Genomic DNA, 22,875 nt, shown 5'->3' with positions numbered 1-22,875 from the left:
TGAAGCAAAGGTTACATTCTTGTGAGGCCCAGGGAACCTGCATTTTACTTAAAATAAGGGGAATGTAAGAAAAAGGGAGTGAAGGAAGAATCAATTATGCAGATATTCCTGGGTAGGTGAAAGAATGTCTGATTCTGTCTTGTCTCCAGTTCTGTAAAGATAAACTTGTAATTCATTATTAGCGTGTATCACAACAGGCTTTGGTTTTCGGTGTTACACATAGTTATAATTTGCATGTCCTTGTTTATGGGAGGTCAGCAGGTAATTTCCTTAATGAATGATCTGTGGGGCCTGTTCTTCACGGTGCCTGAGGCCTTCACCTTCTCTTTTGCATAAGGAGTTGGGGGGATTACCCCTGAGATTTTGATTTTCTTTTACACCTGCCTGAGTCTCATCTGACTTCACCCCTCATCTCACCACACCACTGCCCTGCCTTCCTGCAAATGCATCTCAGCAGCAGGTGGTTAGTTTTCAAACTCCAGCTCCACTAGAATAGGTATTGAACCTCTCTGTGGCTCGTTTTCCCCATTTATAGTGAGGACAGAAGCCCTCTTGTGGGGGTTCCTTCATTAAGTTAAGTGATTTAATACATGAGAAGCTTAATACGTTAGAATACGATGACGTATACGATAGTGTGCTATGCACAGACGCGAGCTGAATTACTACTCAGAGCCGGAGGAAAAGGCGCCCGAGAGAGGATACTGGGCGGCGTTACGTACTAGGACAGGAAGGGCGGGATCCAGAGCCTCAGATCGTCTACTCTCCCCTTCTCCAGCCACAGTCCCTCCGCGGAAGGCCTGCGCCCACCGGCCCGCAGGTCCAGCGGGAGAGTTGGTAGAGGTACTAAAAGACCAGGGCCGCCAGAGCATAGAGTACTCCGAGCCGCCTAGAGCGGACCTACAGAACCCTGGGATTCGATTGGCTGGTGAGCTGAAGGACAGGGCGGAATTTCAGACCAACCGTTTCCGGTCGGATGGGTCTGGTACTCCGACGCTGGAGTACTGGCGTTCGCTCTCCTTCTGCTCCGTGGCCCACCAGAGTGAGTCCCGGGCCGGAGCGGCGCTGGGGCGGGCGGGTATGGTGCCTGGACTCGGAGGGGCCAAAGGACTCAGCCTCGGTGAGCTGGGGAGGACGCGCTGAGGGCGGCATCAGAGCGTCGAGCGCCCAGTTTGTGTTGGTTGAGGGGCGGGCTGGGCGCGGGCGATGTGAGGCCGGTGGGGAGACGGTGAGGCGTGCAGGTCCCTGCACTCTCGTGGTGTTCCACGCTCTCGGGCACACTGAGGCAGGGCAGCCGATGGATAAAATGGCCTCACAGAGGCAGGGAGTTTGGGAATAGTCAGGGGGATAAGCCAAATTGTGCTTTTTTTTTTTTTTCAGAAGAGAGAAAAGTACATTTCACTTAGCAGGAATAGATTAAGTGAAAGGGTAAAGCTGTGCAGTGAATGAATCTCGGTTGCTGGAGGAAGATGAGAGGGAAGGGAAAAGGCAGGATGACATCCCACACATCTGCTAGAACAAGCCCAGCATTCGTTCAGTAGGCACTCAATAAAAATGGACTTACTGATAATAATTAAGACTTAGTATTTTTTGTTTGCGGTTTGCAAGCACTATGCTGAGTACTTTCTACATATTCTCACTTATTTCTCAAAATAGTTACCTAAGGTAAGGGGTAATGTTAGGTAGAGGTAGGGGTAATGCCTTTTTATGGTATGTAGAGCAACTCAAGTCACTTACCTGCTACTTCTGCATTAGTAGGCGGTGTATCCAAGATTGGAATGCAGTCCTGTTGGTGTTCAGAGCCTACACTCCTAACACTGGTGTTACATGTCCCCTAAATGAGTCAGGGTGTAAAGGCAGAGTACATTAAGAAGGACCACTTGTGATACACAAAGGGTGTGAGCAGGAGGAGGGCAGTTAAAGGAAAGTCCTGTTTGAGAACTGAGAGGCTGCATTTGACCCAGGTGTGCCCAGCTGGAGAGTCTGTGAAGATCCTGGAGTGATGAATCCAGTGGACTGTGCCTCAGTAAGCTTGAGTTCAGTTGCCAGTCAGAGAATGTCCATCCAACAGAGGCTTAAGTTATGAAGATGGGACATCAGGGCGTTAAATACGTCTTCAGGGTTCTCTTGGTTTCCTTCCTGTTCGCTCCAGACATAGGCGTTTAGTTATCCTTGTTTTCCTTTGTCATGAGAGAAGAAAAGTCCTTCCTAGAAGCCTCTGGGCAAACTTCCTTTAACATCTTATTGACCAGAACTGGACCTTGCAGTCACCTACAGCCAGGGGATCTGGGTCAGGGGAAAAGGACACATTTCTTCCTTGGCTAAACTAAGGGGTCTGTTTTCATGGAGGGTGCTGTGGGGAGGTGACTGGCTGTGAATATAGAGGCCAGTTGGGAAGATTTTTCTGGGAGTGACACCTGATATCACCTGTCAGCGCTGAAATAAAACCAGATCAGTCGTTTTAAATGTCATCTGTATACTGACAGTTCACAGTGTATACCTAGCCAGTCTTCCTCTCTCCTGAATTTTGGACTTGTATGTCCAAATGCCCTAATTCTCTACTTGTAAGTCTAACAGGTATCTTAAACATAACATGTATAACACAACTTTAAAATTTTACCCTTCAGACCCTCCTGCAGTCTTACTCATCCCAGTAAATAGAAATTTCATCCTCTCAGTTGCTCAGACCAAAAATCTTGGTGTCTCATCCTATATGTAATCCATCAGCAAATCCTGTTGACTTTGAAATGCATCCAAAATCTGACCACTTCTTTTTACCTTTGTCACCACCAGTCTGGTCTAAGACACTGTCATCCTAGCTGGATTATTGCTTAGAACCTTCCAACTGTTTTTCCTGTTTCTCCTCCTCCCTTCCCCTGGCCCTCTGCTGTTCCCAGTCTGTTCCCAAAGCAGCAGCTGGTGAGGCCACATTTCAAGTCATATCACTCTCTCCAGAATTTCCTAGAAGGTACCCACCCTCCTCTCTCACTGTCCCAACTCTGTTTCAGCCTCTCTGGCCTCCTTGCCCTTCTGTGAACACAAGTGGGCTTATATTTCAGGACCTTTGCACTTGTGCCTCCCCCTGCCTGAGATGTACCTCACTGAGGTCCACGTGGTGCCCATCTTCACCCCATCCAGATCTCTGATTTGATACTGCTTTATCAGAAGCATCTTCCCTCGATGTCCTGTATAAATGACTACCACCAATGGCTGCCTTCTTTCTATCCTTTGTCATCACCTGACATAGGCATTGTGCCTGTGTCACATATAAGTGTCAACTTTCCCATTCATTTCACTTGTGCACTGCCATATAGCAGGAGGCTGGTGTGTTGTCCTCTGCTGAGGACCTCATAGGTGGGCCTGAGATGCATCCCATGGTCTACCCTGGCCAAGTGCACTGTCTAGGTCCTGGCTTTCATGTGGTAGCCTTGGGATCTTGTCATACTGGGGGCTTCAGAGAGGCCTTACTCTGGAGGGATGGAGGGATGGGGTGGGGAATTAGGGAGAGGATATAGTCTCAGAGGCCACCTTTCCCTTTCCCTGCAGCACTGCCCACCTTCTTGGGACAAGTTCAGAGACCTAGCGATGGCTGTCAAGCAACTCCTTCCTGGCAGGCTCCAGGTAAGTGGTCCTATGGAGATTCTCCCTGTGGCCTCAGCCCTTTCTTGGTGGGAGTCTTTCCACAGTTCTATGAGGGGCTGGTCCTTGAGGGTAGACAGCTCCTTATCTCCACCAATGTCCTTAGCGCCTGGGTTCAAGTTCCTGAAATATGGTCCCCACTGTGTCTTCCCAGGCACAGTAGAGGAGAGGGTCAGGGGCACCAAGATAAGCTAGTGTGGTGCCTGCCAGCTCACTCTAGTGGGGAAGACAGGAGCATGTACTCAGAGGAATTTACCAGTCCTGAGCCTAGGACCCCATACCCCAGGGCCCAGCATGGGCCTGACCCTGGGGTTGCAGCAAGATCTTTTCATTCCAGGTCTTGGTTTCCTTCGAAGATGTGGCTGTGTTCCTCTCCCAGGAGGAGTGGGGCCATCTGGGGCCCACTCAGAGGGGCCTGTACAGGGATGTGATGCTAGAGACCTATGAGAACCTGGTCTCACTAGGTAAGTTTCCTCCCTGAGACTCAGCTCCTGGGCTTCCTCCTCCATGAACAACCTTGAGGACTAAGTTTGGGGCTCAGAGGCTCCTCACCTCCTGGGCTAAAGACTGGGCATTTTGACCCTGGTCTGGTGCAAGCCTGGTTTCCATAGAGATAGGGATGGGTGGTGCTGAGACCTTCTCCAGTTTCTTTGGAAGGAGAATGTCATTCATTGCACACTTAGCATATTCATATCCCCAAATTAATCTTCAGGCATCTTGTTGGTTTTTTGTTTTTGTTTTTGAGACAGAGTCTCTCTCTATCACCTGGGCTAGAGTGGCATGGCATCAGCCTACCTCACAGCAACCTCAAACTCCTGGGCTCAACTGTTGCTCCTGCTTCAGCCTTCCAAATAGCTGGGACTACAGGTGTGCACCACCATGGCTGGCTAATTTTTTTTTTTCTAATTTTAGTTGTCTGGCTAATTTCTTTCTACTTTTAGTAGAGATGGGGTCTCACTCTTGCTGAGGCTGGTCTTGAACTCCTGACCTCAAGCAATCCTCCTGTCTCGGACTCCCAGAGTGCTAGGATTACAGGCGTGAGCCACAATGCTCACCCAATCTTCAGGCATCTTGAAGGCTGGTGGTAGGATACACATTTTATAGATAAACCTGAGGCTGACAAATACTGTCAGTTTCTTAAGTTTATGCAGCCTGTTGGTGACAGATCTGGGATTTGAATTCATTTGATTTCAGAGCACTGTCTGCCTTGTACTAGAATGTGATGCTTCCCTTTAGCTCTTCTGCTGGGCATCAATACCTCCTACTATAAGTATGCTGCTGTAATGTGTTTAGGCTCTGACTCTGTCCTGTTTGTGGCCCCCCCAGAAGAGTTGGATTTGACCTTTCTTCAGCTTGGACAGAGGCCTGTGTCTGTCTCCCAGGTTTAGAAGCCAGGTAGCAGGGGACGTCACAGCCAGAATGCAGGCCCAGGCCACAGGTCCATCCTGCCCTGGACCTGTGATACATTATCAGGTTTTCCTTCCTTTTCCTGGAGCAGGACTTCGGGGTTCCAAACCTGATGTTATTTCCAGGCTGGAGCAGGGCAAAGAGCCATGGACCCCACACTCACCGAGAATTGCAGGGAGCTGGAGACACAAGAGTGAAGGTGAGTCTGCTCCCCACTCTGTGTTGCTTCTGTTAGCAGGCGCTGTGGCATCAATGGGCCCTTCTGCAAGCTCCAGACCAAATCTCTTGTCACCCTCAGGGCTTTGCTTTCCTTCTCCATCTTCTTTCTCTCCTCTTTTCTTGCTGTTACTGGCTCTTGTTATCTGTCTATAAATGGATTTATGTTTTCCTTACCCTATCAAATGCTCATTCAACCCCTGAAAAGAACTCGGGTGTTTTTCCCTGGCAACTGGCTCCCAGTCCTCTCACATTCATGTCACCCACTCCTTCTGAGGCCTTGATGGCTAGCTTTGCAATGGCTGCTTGGAAATAGCACTTGGAGAGAGAGCCTCCTGCTACATCTCTCACTTCTACTCATAGTCACTCAGAACATCTCAGGCAGATTTTGGGCCTTGGGCAAACAGAGTTAGAAAGGGTTTCTTCCTGTGTAGTAGGGACCTGGGCATGTAAACAGTAAGCATAGCTGCCATACAGCTAACATTGGCTGGTCATTTGTGCTTAGAGCATGCCTGGTACTGTGCTGGTGTAATGAATTTATCCAATCTGCTACCATCCCTGCAGAGTTGGTGCTCAGGAGACTGAGGCATGGAGAAGTTAAGTTGCTAGCCTAAGATCACACAGCTGGCCAGGGACAGAGCAAGGTTGAATCCCTGACAGAATGGTCTAGATCCCATACTCTTACTTATTCATTTTCTTTAAAGAAGTATCTTTATTGAAGTATAATTAGCATATACTATGTTACAGGTGTTTAAAGTGTGTGATTTTTATATATATATATATATATATATATATATATATATATGTATATATATATATATATATTCTGACATCTGTATACACATGGGAAACCATCACTGCAATCCAGACAGCCAACATATCCATCACCCCCCAAAATTTTCTCATGTCTCTCTGACTCCTTCCCACCACTATCCTGAAGCAATTATTGACTTGTTTTCTGTTACTAGAGGTTACATTTTCTACAGTTTTATATAACTGGAATAATGGAGCATATATTCTTTTTCATCTGGCTTTTGTTACTCAATATAATTATTATTGGATTCATTTATGTTGTATATCAATAATTGTTTTTATTTCTGAATAGTATTATATGAATATACTACAACTTATTTATCCATTCTCTGTTAATGGACATTTATTTGAGTTGTTTCCAGTTTTGATTAATACAAATAAAGCTGCTGTGAACCTTTGTCTACAAATCTTTTTGTGGCCATACGTTTCCTTTTCTCTTTGGCAAATACCTAGGAGTAGAATGGCTGGATTACATGGTAGGGATGAATTTAACTTTTTAAAAAACTGCCAAAATGGTTGGTCCGAGTGCAGTGGTGTTTACAACTAATTGATCACAACCAGTTACAGATTCCTTTGTTCCTTCTCCACTCCCACTGCTCCACTTGACCAGCCTAAAAAAAAAAAATAAAATAAAAAAATAAAAAAAAAGAAAAAAAAAAAAAAAACTGCCAAAATGTTTTCTAAAGTAATTGTGCTAATTTTATTCCCACTAGCAGTGTATGAGAGTTCTAGTTCTTCCACATTCTCACCGGCACTTGGTGTGGTCAGTCTTTTTAATTTTATCCATTCTGATAGGTGTGTAGTGGTGTCTCATTGTGGGTTTTTTTTTTTTTTTTGAAACAGAGTTCCACTCTTTGCCTGGGGTAGAGTGCCATGGCGTCAGCCTAGCTCACAGCAACTTCAAACTCCTGGGCTCAAGCAATCCTCCTGCCTCAGCCTCCCGAGTAGTTGGGACTACAGGCATGCACCACCATGCCTGACTAATTTTTTCTATATGTTTTTAGTTGGCCAATTAATTTCTTTTATTTCTAGTAGAGACGGGGTCTCGCTCTTGCTCAGGCTGGTTTTGAACTCCTGACCTTGAGCAATCTTCCTGCCTCGGCCTCCCAGAGTGCTAGGATTACAGGCATGAGCCAACATGCCCGGTCTCATTGTGGTTTTATTTTTAGAGACAGGGTCTTGTTCTGTTGCCCAGGCTAGAGTGCAGTGGCATAATCATAGCCTACTGCAACCTTGAACTCCTGGGCTCAAGCAATTCTCCTGCCTCAGCCTCTCAAGTAGCTGGGACTACAGGTGTGTACCACTATGCCTCGATAATTTTTTTTTTTTTTTTTTTTTTTTTTTTTGAGACAGAGTCTCGCTTTGTTGCCCGGGCTAGAGTGAGTGCCGTGGCGTCAGCCTAGCTCACAGCAACCTCAAACTCCTGGGCTCGAGTGATCCTTCTGCCTCAGCCTCCCGGGTAGCTGGGACTACAGGCATGCGCCACCATGCCCGGCTAATTTTTTTTATATATATATATCAGTTGGCCAATTAATTTCTTTCTATTTATAGTAGAGACGGGGTCTCGCTCAGGCTGGTTTTGAACTCCTGACCTTGAGCAATCCGCCCGCCTCGGCCTCCCAAGAGCTAGGATTACAGGCGTGAGCCACAGCGCCCGGCCGATAATTTTTTTAAATTATTTTATTTTATTTTTGAGATAGTTTCACTCTGTAGCCTGAGATAGAGTACCATGGTGTCAGCCTACCTCATAGCAACCTCAAACTCCTGGACTCAAGTGATCCTCTTGCCTCAGCCTCCCGAGTAGCTGGGACTGCAGGCATGTGCTACCATGCCCAACTAATTCTTTCTATTTTTAGTTGCCTGGATAATTTTATGTATTTTTTTTTAGTAGAGACAGGGTCTCACTCTTGCTCAGGCTGGTCTTCAGCTTCTGACCTCAAGTGATCCTCCTGCCTCAACCTCCCAGAGTGTTAGGATTACAGACGTGAGCCACTGTACTTGGCCTTTTTTTTTTTTTTTCTTAAGAGGCAAGGTCTTGCTGTGTTTTCTTGGCTTGTGCCAAACTCTTGGGCTTATGCGATCCTCCCATCTCGCATAGTGCTAATTACCGGTGCTAATTACCTCCCAAAGTGCTAATTACCAGTGTGAGCCATCACACCCAGCCCCTATGGGTTTGTTTTAATCATGTATTTTCTGTCTTGGTTTCTTGTCATTTGGTCTTTCTTTTTTTTTTTTTCCTTCCCCCACATGCTTTCTGATATTTGATTTAGTGTCAATTATTATAGATAAAAAACTATGGAGAGAACTTGTCATTGGATCACCTTCCCTTGCCACAGTGGTCTTAGGCTTGTTAAGGCTGGTGTGAGACTCAAAAAAAACCAAATTGCTACTCATTGGTCACCTGTGAGGAATTCTAAGGAATTTTAGGAATTCTGAAAAATGGTAAATAGAAGGGTCAAGTGTTTATTCTGCCTATAATAGATGTATTTATTATACCGCAGGATAACAAAACTTGATGAATAGAAGTTTAACTTCTCTTCATAGAGGAAACGTATCAGCTAAAAAATGAAGGAATGACGATTACAATACCAATATTTTACAATCCCAAATTTAAAAAGTGAATCCAGATAATGATCATTATCGGCTGCTAACAACACAAAAAGAGATACAGTCAGACATTTTATACCTCCTGATGGAAAACTATTACATCCCTTATGAAGGTTTTTTGTTTATTGTCCAAAAACCAAAAATTTAACCTGAAACCTGAGGTATCAACGAAAATGTTTAAAACCAAGAATGGCTGGTACTACCACATCCTACCCCGAATTAAGAATACCCAATAACAGGGCATCCTCTAACTCTGGCAAAAACCAGGTTATTGCCTCAAAAGAAACTATACAGCCCTAGATCTAAGACTTCTAGTTTTTAGCATTAGGGGGTGCTCTGGCCTTATCACCTCAGTCAAATGCCCTTTCACTGACAAGTACCACTTATACATAGAGTTCCCAAGCATCTTTTTATTGCCTCATTAAAAAATACAGGCATCCAAGGGGAGCACTGAGTATCTGAGGGAAACGGTGACATGAACTGTAGTGTGCGATGTTGTTTCTTGGCTCACAGATGACTTTGTGTCCTGTGGTTTTTCATTTTGTTCACATTCATTCTCTTTCCTACCTGATGAAAGAACACTTCTTGATTAGAATCACCTTTTTAGACTTTAGTCCTGAGATCTTAAGGGCTCTGAACTCCTCAGATACCCCAGAAGTTTTTATTCCAGAAATTCAAGATGTTTGTCATCCAGAGCACTCCTCATGGGTTTCCAGAGTAAATTGTGAAGTTTGCTTTTTCCCTTTCATATGTTGAATACTAAAAATCAATCCCTCTAAAGTACTTGGAGTAGTTCACTGAAATCTAAGACTTCTTAGCCCAATTTTAGACCTGTTCCATTGATCACTTCAGTTCAGTCTTCCTTTCTGGTTGTACAGTCCCCAGTAAGCATCACGTTATAGCTCATAACAACTGCCCTTGACAAAACGGGGAACTCTGTCCTGCTTTTATGGTATCTCAGCACAGAGATACCCTCTTACTGTTCTGACCTTGGTTGCCCTTCTTGCAGACTGTATTCTTGTGACTCAGTGGTTCATTTTTATTTGTTTTTTAAAAAATAAACTTCCTAGGCCGGGCGCGGTGGCTCACGCCTGTAATCCTAGCACTTTGGGAGGCCGAGGCGGGCAGATTGCTCAAGGTCAGGAGTTCGAAACCAGCCTGAGCGAGACCCCGTCTCTACGAAAAATAGAAATAAATTAATTGACCAACTAAAATATATATACAAAAAATTAGCTGGGTATGGTGGCGCATGCCTGTAGTCCCAGCTACTCGGGAGGCTGAGGCAGTAGGATCGCTGAGCCCCAGAGATTGAGGTTGCTGTGAGCCAGGCTGACGCCACGGCACTCACTCTATCCTGGGCAACAAAGTGAGACTCTGTCTCAAAAAATAAATAAATAAATAAATAAACTTCCTTAGCACCTAAGTGGTCACATAGGTACTACAGTAATAGAGTATTGGGCAGGGGGGAGAGGGGCGGGTATATACATATATAATGAGTGAGATGTGCACCATCTGGGGGATGGTCATGCTGGAGACTCAGACTTGTGGGGGGAGGGGGGGAAATGGGCATTTATTGAAACTTTAAAATCTGTACCCCCATAATATGCCGAAATAAAAAAAAATACATTAAAAAAATAATAAAATAAACTTCCTTTTTTGGGTACAGAATTCAGTTGTATCAGTTTTCACAAATTTTTTGTTTGTTTGTTTGTTTGTTTGTTTTGAGACAGAGTCTCGCTTTGTTGTCCAGGCTAGAGTGAGTGCCGTGGCGTCAGCCTAGCTCACAGCAACCTGAAACTCCTGGGCTCCAGGGATCCTTCTGCCTCAGCCTCCCGAGTAGCTGGGACTACAGGCATGCACCACCATGCCCACCTAATTTTTTATATATATATCAGTTGGCCAATTAATTTCTTTCTGTTTATAGTAGAGACGGGGTCTTGCTCTTGCTCAGGCTGGTTTTGAACTCCTGACCTTGAGCAATCCGCCCGCCTCGGCCTCCCAAGAGCTAGGATTACAGGCGTGAGCCACCGCGCCCGGCCAGTTTTCACAAATTTTTAGGCATTTTATTCACTAGGAATGTGTGGTATGGAACTGCATTTTGGTCTTTTTACCTTGTGCTGTCCCCACTATTTGAATGAGTAGTTTGCTTTTCTTCTATTTTTCCTGGTTTGCTTCTGTGAAACCAGGTTGTCCAAATCAAATAGTTTTGCTCATAGTCTGTTACTCAGTTGTATAGCTCATTCATTATGAGTCATATGTCATTTATTTATTTTTCAACAAGTATTTTAATACCTGTTTTGTGTAAGCCATAAGAATATACCTTGTTTACAAAGTATGCAGCAATGACATGAACAGCAGAGATGGCAAACTCTAAACCTCCACTGTCTTTTTCCTAATCACCCTCTTCACTTCTCTGAGGTCATGTCTTGCTGTCCTACTTCATCTGTTCCTGGTTGGCCTGTTGGCCGTTGTAAACCTTTGACCTTGGGTTTTTTTCCTTCTTCCTTCCTTTCCTTCCTTCCTGTGCCAATTTTCACTGCTTTGACAGCAAGCTTCTTCTCTACTCTTTCCTCTCCTCTTCCTAGGGAGGTCATATTTTGTTTATTTCTGTTTTTTTTGCATTCTGGGTATCCCTGTATCATCTTAGGAGATATTTGTTTTATATTAAATTTTCCTGCTTATGCTCTAATTCTTTCTCTCATAGTAAAACATAACTGACTCATTGTTTTTCATTCTTTCAGGTTATGATTCTGGGATTGAAAAAAAGGAATTGACTCCAAAGCAGGATATTTCTGAAGAAATGGAATCCCAGAAAGCAAAATCAGAAGAACATGAAAGGAATATTTCCATGGAACCTGAAGAGATGAATAAAACTGAGGGACAGTTCGGGGATTGCTGGAGAAAACCTGTAGTAGAAGGATGTAAGAAATCCTCCCAGAGGAACAATTTCCAAACAGAGACCGTGAAACAGGTGAAAACCCCCACTGCAGAGAAGTGTCAGAAGTTCATTGTTGTTGGGGAAAACTGCTCTACAGACTCACATCCTTCAAGACATGTTAGAGTAGCTAGAGAGGCAAGTCTCCATCAGAGTGTTTCATGTGTCAAACAGTTTCAGCAAAATAAGAACATCATTAACCTCCAGAGTTTCCATTTAGGAAGAAGAGCCTGTCAAACAGATGTGTTTATGCAAATACCTAGAAAGAGTTCAGTTCTTAGTGATAATCAGATGCTTAACAATCCAGAGAAATTCTTTGAGTGTACTGAGTGTGGAAAAACTTTCAGACAGAACAGAGCTCTCTCTCAGCACCAAAGAATTCATGTTGTTGAAAAGCCCTATGAGTGTAGTGAATGTGGAAAAGCTTTCAATCAACACTCTGTCCTCAGCAAACATCAGAGAATTCATGCTGGTGAGAAACCCTACACATGTGAGGAATGTGGTAAAACGTTCAGTGCTCATTCATACTTTATTCAGCATTGTAAAATTCACACTGGAGAAAAACCCTTTGAGTGTAACGAATGTGGGAAAGCCTTTAGTATACGTTCATCTTATATTCAACATCTAAAAATTCATACAGGAGAGAAACCTCATGAGTGTAATCAGTGTGGGAAAGCCTTTAGTCATAGCTCTAATCTGATTCATCATCAGAGAATTCATAGTGGAGAGAAACCTTACAAGTGTGAAGAATGTGGGAAAACCTTCAGCAGGCAGTCACACCTTGTTCAGCATCAGAGAATTCATTCTGGAGAGAAACCTTATGACTGTAGTGAGTGTGGCAAAGCCTTCAGTGCACGATTATCTCTCATTCAACATCAGAGGATTCATACAGGAGAAAAACCCTATGAGTGTAATGAATGTGGAAAGTCCTTTGGCCTGAACCGAACCCTTATTGTCCATCAGAGAATTCACACTGGAGAGAAACCATATAGGTGTAATGAGTGTGGAAAATCCTTCAGTCAGCGCTCACAAGTTATTCAACATAAGAGAATTCACACTGGAGAGAAGCCCTATGTTTGCAATGAATGTGGAAAATCATTCAGTGCTCGCCTATCCCTTATCCAGCATCAGAGAATTCACACTGGCGAGAAGCCTTATGGATGTAGTGAGTGTGGGAAAACCTTCAGTCAAAAGGGACATCTTATTCAGCATCAGCGAATTCACACTGGAGAGAAACCCTATGAATGTAGTGAGTGTGGAAAAGCCTTCAGCCAGAGTTTTAATCTTATTCACCATCAGAGAATACACAATGGTGAGAAGCCCTATGAATGTAACGAATGTGATAAAGCCTTTAGTGTGCTTTCTTCCCTCGTTCAACATCAGAGAGTACATAATGGAGAGAAACCCTATGAGTGTCACAAATGTGGGAAGGCCTTTAGCCAAGGCTCACATCTTATTCAGCATCAGAGGAGTCACACTGGTGAAAAACCCTATGAGTGTAATGAGTGTGGGAAAACCTTTGGACAGATATCTACCTTGATTAAGCATGAGAGAACACACAATGGAGAGAAGCCCTATGAGTGCAGCGACTGTGGTAAGGCCTTCAGCCAGAGTGCTCACCTTATCCGCCACCGAAGAATTCACACTGGAGAGAATCCTTACAAGTGTAGTGACTGTGGTAAGGCCTTCAATGTTCGCTCCTCTCTCATTCAGCATCACAGAATTCATACTGGGGAGAAACCTTATGAATGTAGTGAGTGTGGCAAGGCCTTTAGTCAGCATTCACAGTTTATTCAGCATCAGAGAATTCATACTGGAGAGAAACCATACATGTGCAATGAATGTGAGAAATCCTTCAGTGCACGCTTATCCCTTATCCAACACAAGAGAATTCACACTGGAGAGAAACCCTATGAGTGCACTGAATGTGGGAAATCCTTCCGACAAAGCTCTCACCTTATTCGACATCAGAGAATTCACAGTGGAGAGAGGTCTTATATATATAACCAATGTGGAAAGACTTTTAATCAAGGAATAATTCTTACTAGTCATGAGAAAGTCCATAAACCTCATGTTAGAGGGCAACCCTATAAATGTAGTAGGTGTGGGGAGCTCTCTACTGCCCAGTCAGCCTTCACTCAACATTGTGCAGTTCACAGTGGAGAGTGACAGATTTCTTAATAAATTCGTCACTATTTTACATCATAAGAGTCATCCTGGTGAGAAAGCAGTCACTTTTTGATTTTTCATTTTAGAGATTCAACTCTTAGGCAATTTAAGTCTCCTGGTGAACCATTAACTAAAGGCAGGCTGCTGAGGTGCAGAGCAGCAATGCCAAGGCAGCCTGCCTTTCCCTCAAATTGAGAGGGTGGCCCCCTGTGGGACTAATTAAAACAAACAAAGTGTCAATGTAATTACTTAAATTTGTTTTACAGCACCAGATCTTAAGGTGCAGTTAGGTATTTCATTTGATCACTTGCTTTTCTTTTCCTTCCTCTTAATCATTTACTTCAGCTTCAAGAAAATTAATTGGGATCCTTACAGTTTCAAGTGTGGTCCAGGTTGGGTTTTTCTTGCCTGTTTTTATGGACCTCTTCAAAATGTTTATGTTCTATTGTGAGGAATGTGGTACCTTTAACTTTGCAAGTATTACTCTTCTTCAGCATCAGATAATCCACACAGGAAAGAAGCCTTATGATTGCAAGCAAAAGTTTGTTAAGGAATGAAGTGAGACTTGTATGTGTGAATTTAAACTGTTGAGACCCTGCTAGGAAATCAAATAACACATGTAAATGTGTTTTTCTAAAAGGTAACTTAGAAAAAAACAAACCCTGTGAGTTGGGAGGATAATGGGTATAAAGTAGACACATGGTAGCATGGGCTCCAACTTGCATATTTTGTTATTAAAACCAAGATTGACCTGTTTAACATCAGTTTGTAAGGGAGAGAAGGTTAGTAACAGTAGCTGCCTACACCAGCCTCCAGATTTCCTCTTACCAGGCCAACTCTGGTGTAGACTGGGCAGATCCTTCTACTTGTGGGAGTCATGGCAATAAGCAGCTTTTAGTAGGGAGATCTCTTGGAATCATGGAGATTGCTTCTTGGTCTGTAACTACTTGTCTACTTGCTTTAAAGGTGTCTGTCATCTGTTTCTGGAGCAGTGTTGAGCTGGTGTCTCAGTCTGTCCTCTGGCTCTCTCACCATTTGCTTGAGATGATATTACAGGAGTTCTTTTCCAAGGAACAGTTGTCAGTTGCTGCCCCTTGTCCTGCTGTATCTACCCCTAAGTCATTCATTATGTGGTTCACTTCATTACCCTCAGAACTCCCTTTCTACAGAAAATTTATTCTACTTTTTTAATCGAGGAAAGAAGGTTGGCATCAAAATGGGCTGAAATGGGGTTATAAATATGAGAAATTCAGCGAAAGCAGTCTGTAACAGGCAGTTCTAGAAAATGAAATCTGGTAGCTGAAAGTGCTGTGGACTCTGATTAATAAGCTAGAGCCCATATATGCAAACACTCAGAAGGGAATGACCAGTTATCATTTGTGATAAGCTATAACAGAATGGTGCTTTGTATATAAAAATCAGGGCAAGAAAGAAGTGAAAGAAAAGTTAAGAGTAATGAATTATTTAAGAATTCGACTTTCTATTAGTTTATAGCATCCTTTTTACTAATAAAAGTATTCCAGTTTCCCTGTTTATTTAAATTGCCTCTTAGAAGTTGACTGGTCTTTTCTCCTTGCATTGACTTGGCCAGTGGCTCAGGCCTTATTTTCCAGTCTGTTGTCCACAAACTAGCTTAGTCTTAACTAGTTTTAGAATTTTGATACACTGATTGGAAATTGAGACTCTTAAGGTGATACTCCTCCCTAAGCACACTCCTCTCTAACCACAAATAGTTTTTTGGCTTACAAAAAAACTGGAATGAATTTATTGTGATAATATTGCTTATGAGCTGAATAAAAATTGTGATCTTGTCAACATTTACCTTTTTACCTAACCATGTGCCAGGGACTGTGATAAATTAGTTTTCTTATTTAATCCTCACATCAACTCAGGGAAGTAAGTAGTATTAGTAACTCATTTTACAGATAAGGCTGAGTTACAGCGAGGCTGCCGAGTGGCAGAACTGGGCCGTGTGGCCCCAAAGCCTGTATTCTTGGGCACCACCTGAAATAGGTCATAAGCACCTGCCATGGCCACACTCTCCTGCCCCTCCAGGTTTCTAGGAATTCAGACACTGCCAGGAGGAAGCACAGTTCCATGGCTGGCCCAGTGCATCCATCTGACTAAATCAAATGGGAAATTGCACATTTTGACTTTGAGGTGTAGATGTTATTTGCTACTCATTGAGCCAGTAGCGTTCACAGCAGTTTGGATAGTTTGCTCTTCCTGAACTACATTTGTAGCCTGATTGGACTTGCCGACCAGAGACGTGGGGAGGGGTTGTTGAGAAGGGCCCTGATCTGTCTTGAAACTTATACTCCAGGACCTGCCCAAGGACTGACCCTCCCTGGCAGGCAGCTGTCACAGTAGATGAGGTGGTGACCCATGGCACAGCCAAGATCTGGCCCATGTGTGGGAATCAGGAGTAGGATATTTAGTAAATTCTGGTCTGACTATTGCTAGAGTATGAGGTTATTAATTAAAAATCCCAGAGACTTTGGGTAGCCTTTGCTGTAAGGAAAAAGGATGCCCCAGGCAGTGGAGGCAGGTGCTGATGACCACAACAGCCCTTGTACATTTTCCTCTGTGTCTGTTTATTTTGTGGCATTTCCATTGATGCTTTGGTATTGTGAACTCCTTGGGTTGACCCTTGACCTTGACTTCCATCACTAGGTCTTGACCCAGAACTGAGGATGTGAGTCAGGGACTGAGATTTGGTGTTTCTCCTGTAAAATGATGCTTTGCTTTAGTGTGTATTATGTTGTTTCGTATAGTCCTGTGCTGCCAGTCTTACTGGTTTGTCATGTTAGGTTGATATTTTTTCCCCCCACCAGTTCTTAAGGTTACCTCAGGTTTTCTATGTATATTCACAAGCATTAAAAGGTTGGCCAGGCGTGGTGGTTCATGCCTATAATCCTAGCACTCTGGGAGGCCGAGGCGGGTGGATTGCTCGAGGTCAGGAGTTCAAAACCAGCCTGAGCAAGAGTGAGACCCCGTCTCTACTATAAGTAGAAAGAAATTAATTGGCCAACTAATATATATAGAAAAAATTAGCCAGGCATGGTGGTGTATCCCTGTAATCCCAGACACTTGGGAGGCTGAGGCAGCAGGATTGGTTGAGCCCAGGAGTTTGAGGTTGCTGTGAGCTAGGCTGTTGCCATGGCACTCACTCTAGCCTAAGCAACAAAGCAAGACTCTGTCTCAAAAAAAAAAAAAAGGCAATGTGTGTGTTCCATTATTGCCCATTTCCATGTAGGAGTGGGAGGCACTTTGTATCACTGGGGAATTGCAAGGTCTTTGGGACTGAAGTACCTGCCTCTGATTCCAGTTTATGAGACCCTGACTCTCCAGGCAGCATGAGTGAGCTGGGTTAACCTTTGCCACAAAACCTGCCAGACCTGCTCCACTGCCTAAGATATTCCTACTGCCAACTTGTATGAAAAGATGTGATCCTTCTGCTTCAGCCTCCCAAGTAGATGGGAGAACAGGCACAAGCCACCATGCCTGGCTAATTTTTTCTGTTTTTAGTAGAGATGGGGCCTTGCTTTTGCTCAGGCTAGTCTTGAACTCCTGGGCTCAAATGATCCTCCCACCTCAGCCTCCCAGAGTGCTAGGATTATAGGCATGAGCCATGATGCCCAGCAAGAGAACCTTTAAATAAAAAATGATGTTAACTGGAAAATTACAGATTATTTATAAAGCACTGAAAAGTAAATACTTCATCCCCAAACCTATGGGACAAAGTATAAATTGTACTCAGAAAAAAATGTATAGCCTCAAATACTTTCTTGTTATTAAAAAAGATAAAAGCATTCGTCTTAAGAAATTAGAAAAAAGGATCAATAGGCACTCTGGGATGCTGAGGCGGGCGGATTGCTCAAGGTCAGGAGTTCGAAACCAACCTGAGCGAGACCCTGTCTCTATTAAAAATAGAAATTAATTGACCAACTAAAAATATATATACAAAAAATTAGTCAGGCATAGTGGTGCATGCCTGTAGTCCCAGCTACTCGGGAGGCTAAGGCAGAAGGATTGCTTGAGCCCAGGAGATTGAGGTTGCTGTGAGCTAGGCTGGTGCCATGGCACTCACTCTGGCCTGGGCAACAAAGTGAGACTCTGTCTCAAAAAAAAAAAAAAAAAAAAGAGATCAATAGCATTTCTCTGCACCAGCAATGAACAACCAAATAATGTAACAAAAAATAAAAGATCCTCCACAATATCAACAAAAACTATAGGATATTTGGGAATTAAAATAACAAAAAGCACTCAAGACATCTGCGAACACTTTGAAATTCTGTTATAATAAAGGACACAGAAGATTGTCGCAATCAATGGAGATATATTTCTTGCTCTTGGATAGACCAACTTAATACTTTGCAGATGTAAATTTTCCCCAATTTAACCTATAAATTCACTGCAATCCTACCAAAGTTCTACTTGGATTTTTAGGAGGAAACTCGAAATGTGTATGGAAAACTAAAAGTCAATGTATATCTCAATCAACCTTAAAAAGGAAAAGGAGGGCTGGGTGTGGTGGCACCTGTAGTCACAGCTATTTGGGAGGCTGAGGCAGGAGGATCCCTTGAGCCTAGAAGTTTGAGGTTACAGTGAGCTATGATGACACCACTGTTCTCCAGTCTGGGCAACAGAGCAAGACCCTATCTAAAAACAAAAAAGGAAAAGGAGGATGTGCTATCGGCATCAGCACAAGGATTGACACATAGCAAAAGCAGCACAACCAAGAGATCAGTGTCTTGACTCTGTACAAACGGCACTTTAATAGACGAGGGAAGCAGCCGCACAACACAGAGGTGTTGAGAAACAAGCTCATCAATGGAGAACAGAACCAGACCCCTTCCAACAATGCAAAGAACAGAACTCTACAAATGCACTAAAGACCTGAATATACACAGTAAACAATGGGTTAGTGGAAAAAACATGCAAGAAATTTCTGTGACCCTGGGATGGAAGAGATCCTCTGCTATTTAGGCCTCAGAGAAATGCAAATTGAAGGACAGTGAGATTTCATTTCATACCCCTGCACTGGCAACTTAGGAACCTGGATAATGCCAGTGTGAGCACTTGGGGTACAATTTTGTTTCTCTCTGTAAAACTACAAGTTTGCAGGGTGGTTTCCTGGAGAAGTCATCGGGGACCCAGGTGCCCCCTTCAGGATGTTCTGCTTGCTGACTTGGAGGGCGAGAGGAGAACAGGCAGCAGGCTGGGGTCACCTGCTGCACTTGCATGCAGTCCCTGCCCAAGAGGAGTTATCCAGCGTCCCATCCAGCCCCTAACACAGCTCAGTCCAGTCCTTCTGGACAAGGCACAGCCTCTCTACCAGGTCCTACAGATAAAGGGCAAGTTGCCTTCCCTACACCACCCAGCAAGCAAAGTCAAGGGGAGCAGCAGGCATCACGCAGCAGCTTTTAGGCCCTGCATACGGAATCCAAGGACTGCTCTGACATGGAATTATTGTGCACACTGCCTAGTTAATTTGAATGCAGAGTTTCTACATGGTGTAAGGGAACTCGGCAGCTATCTCTGTGCAGGGTCTGCAGCTTCCTCCCATGAGCACCTCCACGGGAATGCTGAAGACCCTGTCCCTGACAGGGCAGGCGGCCCCAGACAGCGCCCTGGTGCCCGTGCCTCAGCACACCTGACCTGAGCCTTCAGGAGGGCTTCCTTGTCCTGATCCTCCATGCACACCTGTGAAGGGGTGTGAGCGCCTGTGCTGGCTGGGGCTGCACAGCTCTGCAGGGGCTTCTTGATGTGGCACTTTGGGGCCTGGCGAGTCTCAGGCCAGGCTTGTGGTTTCTCTAGACTATAATATAATTCACTCTAAGAGTGGAGCAGCTTCTCCTCCACTTCCCTCCATCAGCTCCACATGCAAAGGCCCCATCTAGTCTTGGGTTTAAAACTGAGGGCTCCTGTCTGATTCACTGGTCTGTCTCTGCTCCTCATCCTCCTCTCTCCACCTCAAGGTGGCTTTGTTGAGGCTAAGTTGAACTGCCAGGCACAGTGGGAAGGCACTGCCTGACTTTGGCCACTTGCCCAGCATGTATTTACAGGATGACATTCCACAAAGAAGACACAGGCCACTGTGGGCAGGGCACTCTTCATGGCATTTGTTCTGTGCAGTTGCACAGGGCTCGGAGCTCAGAAGGGCCGTATGCTTGATTTCATGCTGGACAGACACCCATTATCTGGCCAAGAAGTATTTGGGCACAGACTTAACTGCTGTTTAGGCTTCATCTTCAGGGCCTCACCTCTCAGAGCCTCATGTGGGGTCCAGAAGAAGCTGGCTTTTTCTGCCTCATGGGGCCCAGTTACCAGACTACTGGTCAGCACAGGTCACAGGCTACAGGCTGAGGGAATCCCTCTAGTCCAGCTTTATTCACCTGTGTCTCTGTCTACTTTCCTCTAGTCAGAGTCTCTCTGTGAGAGTTTGCTGAAAGTGGCAAGAAGGAGCCAACACTCAGTGACATTCCAAATTATGTTCAGCCATTTCCCTTAGGGCTATCATTTTAGTCACATGTAGCCTGCCTCCTAAGATATAACAGGAAAGGATTATATGAAATGTTTTCCCACACATAGCAAAGGTCACCAGCTTTCCAAACTATCATCTCTGCCTTCACTGTCTAGTCCTGAAGGCCAAACTCCACATGTTCTATTTTGGCACCACTGTACTTCCAGGTACCACGTTCTGAATTAGTTACAATAAAGTTCTGATGTGAAGAGACTCAACATTGTCCCCACCAAAGCAGAGGGCTGTTTTTTTAACCTTCTGTAGCAGGTAAGGTGGGTGAGGTGGCTGTCCTCCTGAAGCTGCTGGGCTATAGGTTCATTCTACTTTCCATCCCACCTTCCCAGAGCCCAGCAGTCATCTGTATAGAGAAAGATGGTACATTGCCATATCCCATTTCAGCCAGTGGGAAAAGGCAAGACATTGAGAACATACCAAGAAGTACACACATTCCTTCTGCCCATACCCCACATGCCACATCTCACTTCAGTGCAGCATGGAAGTGTCATCTTTGCCTCTATGGGCAAGTACATTGCTAAAATGCCATTTCTAAAATTGAAAGCAAGGACAGACAGTGAGTGTTACAGGCCGAATTGTGTCCCCCCAAAATTCATGTGTTTAAACTATCACTCCCAATGTATTTGGAGGAATTTAAGGAGGTAATTAAGGTTAAACGAGGTTATAATGGTGGGGCCCTCATCTGATAACCAGAGCTCTCTATCCCAGTGTGCAGAACAAGAAAAGGTCACAGAGGACACACCAAAGGAGAGAGGCCTCGGAAGAAACCCAAACTACCAAAACCTTGATTTCAGACATCTAACCTCCAGAACTCTAAGAAAATAAATTTCTGTTAAGACACCCAGTATGTGGTACTTTGTTATGACAGGGCTAGCAAATTAATACATAACTCTTATATTTTCTGATGTTGTTTCCTGCTTTTATATTTACTGTATTATTTTCTCTTGGGGTGTTTTTCCAAAATCTTTAGGTAGATGTGCAGTGCCTACTGGTTGTCCCTCAATGTATTTAGTCTGCTTGGGCTGCCATAACAAAATACTGCAGACTGGGTGGATTAAACAGCAGAAATTTATTTTCTTACAGTTGGGGGTGGGGAGCCTGTGGCTCTGGTCTTCTGGATCACTGAGTGCAGCCTTTTGACTGAATCCAAATTTGACAGAACAAATCCTTTAAAGGCCAGCACTTGGGGATCTGGAGGGCCACATGTGGCCTTTAGCCTACAGGTTCCCTGAGTCAAGGTGCCAGGAGGGTAGTGTCTGGGAAAGACTCTTTTCTTGGCTGTGAGACCCAAGGTAGTCTTCTCAACAGATGTCAAAGAAATATATTTGGGATAAAATATTTCTAATTTCCTTAAGTCTCCACTTTGAAACTGAGAAGTTGCACATATTAAAGTTGCCCCTTTGCCCATAGTTGAGTACCTTCCAGCACTGCCATATCCACCCTACCTGTTCTTTTGCCATGGCCCCCCCCAGACTTGTCATTTGTCAGGATCTTCCTGCTTTCACTCCCTTCTCCATCCAGTTTCTATCAGAAGAACCAACACTTTTAAACATTTGCTTTTCAAACATCAGGTTCCCTACTCTTAGGAGTAAAACCCCAACTTTACCTAGCAAAACCCATCCACCTATCAAAACCCCAACTCTAGGCCTATCTCCCTGTTTTCTTTCTCAGATTTTTCCCAAAACTGCTGAGCTTTAGGAAGAAAAATGCAGCCATGGGGCCTGGTGCTGTGAATACACCACTTTTATCTCAGAACTTTCACTGCTCCCAGACAGGGCTGCCTCAGGTCTCTGTTCCTTTCTCCGATTTCCAGGGGAAGTCATAAAAAAAAGTTTGGTTTTTTGTTGTTGTTGTTGTTGTTTTTGAGATAGAGTCTCAACTCTGTTACCCAGGCTAGAGTGCTTTGGTGGCAGCCTAGCTCACGGCAACCTCAAACTCCTGGGCTTAAGCCATCCTTCTGCCTCAGCCTCCCAAGTAGCTGGGACTACAGGCATGCACCACCATGCTCAGCTAATTTTTTTCTATATATTTTTAGTCATCCAATTAATTTTTTTCTATTTTTAGTAGAAACTGGGGTCTCACTCTTGCTCAGGCTGGTCTCGAACTCCTGAGCTCAAATGATCCACCCGCCTCAGCCTCTCAGAGTGCTAGGATTACAGGTATGAGCCACCACACCCGGCCATAAAAAAATGTCTACTTGTTCCCTAAGGCTTAATCTCTTGGAAGATTTATTTGATCAATGCATTAACTGTGTGTCTATAAGTAGTGAGCATAACAGGGGGTATGGTCAGGCACCTCAGTACGCATGGAGCACAGTGGTGAACAAAGCACAGGCCTGTCCTCGGGAGCCTACAGCCTAGTAAAGGGGTATTTCGTGTCTAGGATAAATAGCCACTGTAAGCGTGAGGGGGGACTCATAGGAAGGGCATCTAAGCAGGACAAAGGAGGTGGCAAAGGCAGAAAGGACTTACAAAATGGGAGCAGAGGATGAGTAGGAGCCAGGCCCTCAGAAAGTGAAGAAAGAGAGGCAGAGTATTCTATGCCAAGAAAA

At 44.3% G+C, this 22,875-nt stretch overlaps 1 protein-coding gene across 5 annotated transcripts; it reads left to right on the top strand.

Moving 5' to 3' along the window:
- The first annotated feature begins 683 nt into the window (after positions 1-683).
- LOC105868895 (uncharacterized) lies at positions 684-21,168 on the top strand. 5 transcript variants are annotated; one of them, XM_012760256.3, is made up of 5 exons: positions 684-1,039; positions 3,544-3,618; positions 3,974-4,100; positions 5,132-5,242; positions 11,421-21,168. In XM_012760256.3, the coding sequence occupies exons 1-5, from the start codon at positions 974-976 to the stop codon at positions 13,781-13,783; spliced, it is 2,742 nt and encodes a 913-aa protein (XP_012615710.2). In that variant the 5' UTR covers positions 684-973; the 3' UTR covers positions 13,784-21,168. The 5 variants fall into 5 exon arrangements, with proteins under 5 accessions (XP_012615710.2, XP_020144724.2, XP_012615709.2 ...); XM_020289135.2 differs by having other exon boundaries at positions 684-1,117; positions 5,135-5,242; XM_012760255.3 differs by having other exon boundaries at positions 684-1,117.
- Positions 21,169-22,875: the final 1,707 nt, after the last annotated feature.

The sequence above is a fragment of the Microcebus murinus genome, chromosome 7 (assembly GCF_040939455.1).
Source record: "Microcebus murinus isolate Inina chromosome 7, M.murinus_Inina_mat1.0, whole genome shotgun sequence".
NCBI classification, from domain to species: Eukaryota; Metazoa; Chordata; class Mammalia; order Primates; family Cheirogaleidae; genus Microcebus; species Microcebus murinus.
This window is presented reverse-complemented; position numbering and strand designations above follow the sequence as displayed.

Bases quoted from the DNA above. Each gene is read 5' to 3' on its own strand.
- LOC105868895 (XM_012760255.3), top strand. From the start codon at position 974: ATGGGTCTGGTACTCCGACGCTGGAGTACTGGCGTTCGCTCTCCTTCT. The intron at 1,118-3,543 runs GTGAGCTGGGGA...CTTTCCCTGCAG, and splicing joins GGCCAAAGGACTCAGCCTCG to CACTGCCCACCTTCTTGGGA. The intron at 3,619-3,973 runs GTAAGTGGTCCT...TTTTCATTCCAG, and splicing joins TCCTTCCTGGCAGGCTCCAG to GTCTTGGTTTCCTTCGAAGA.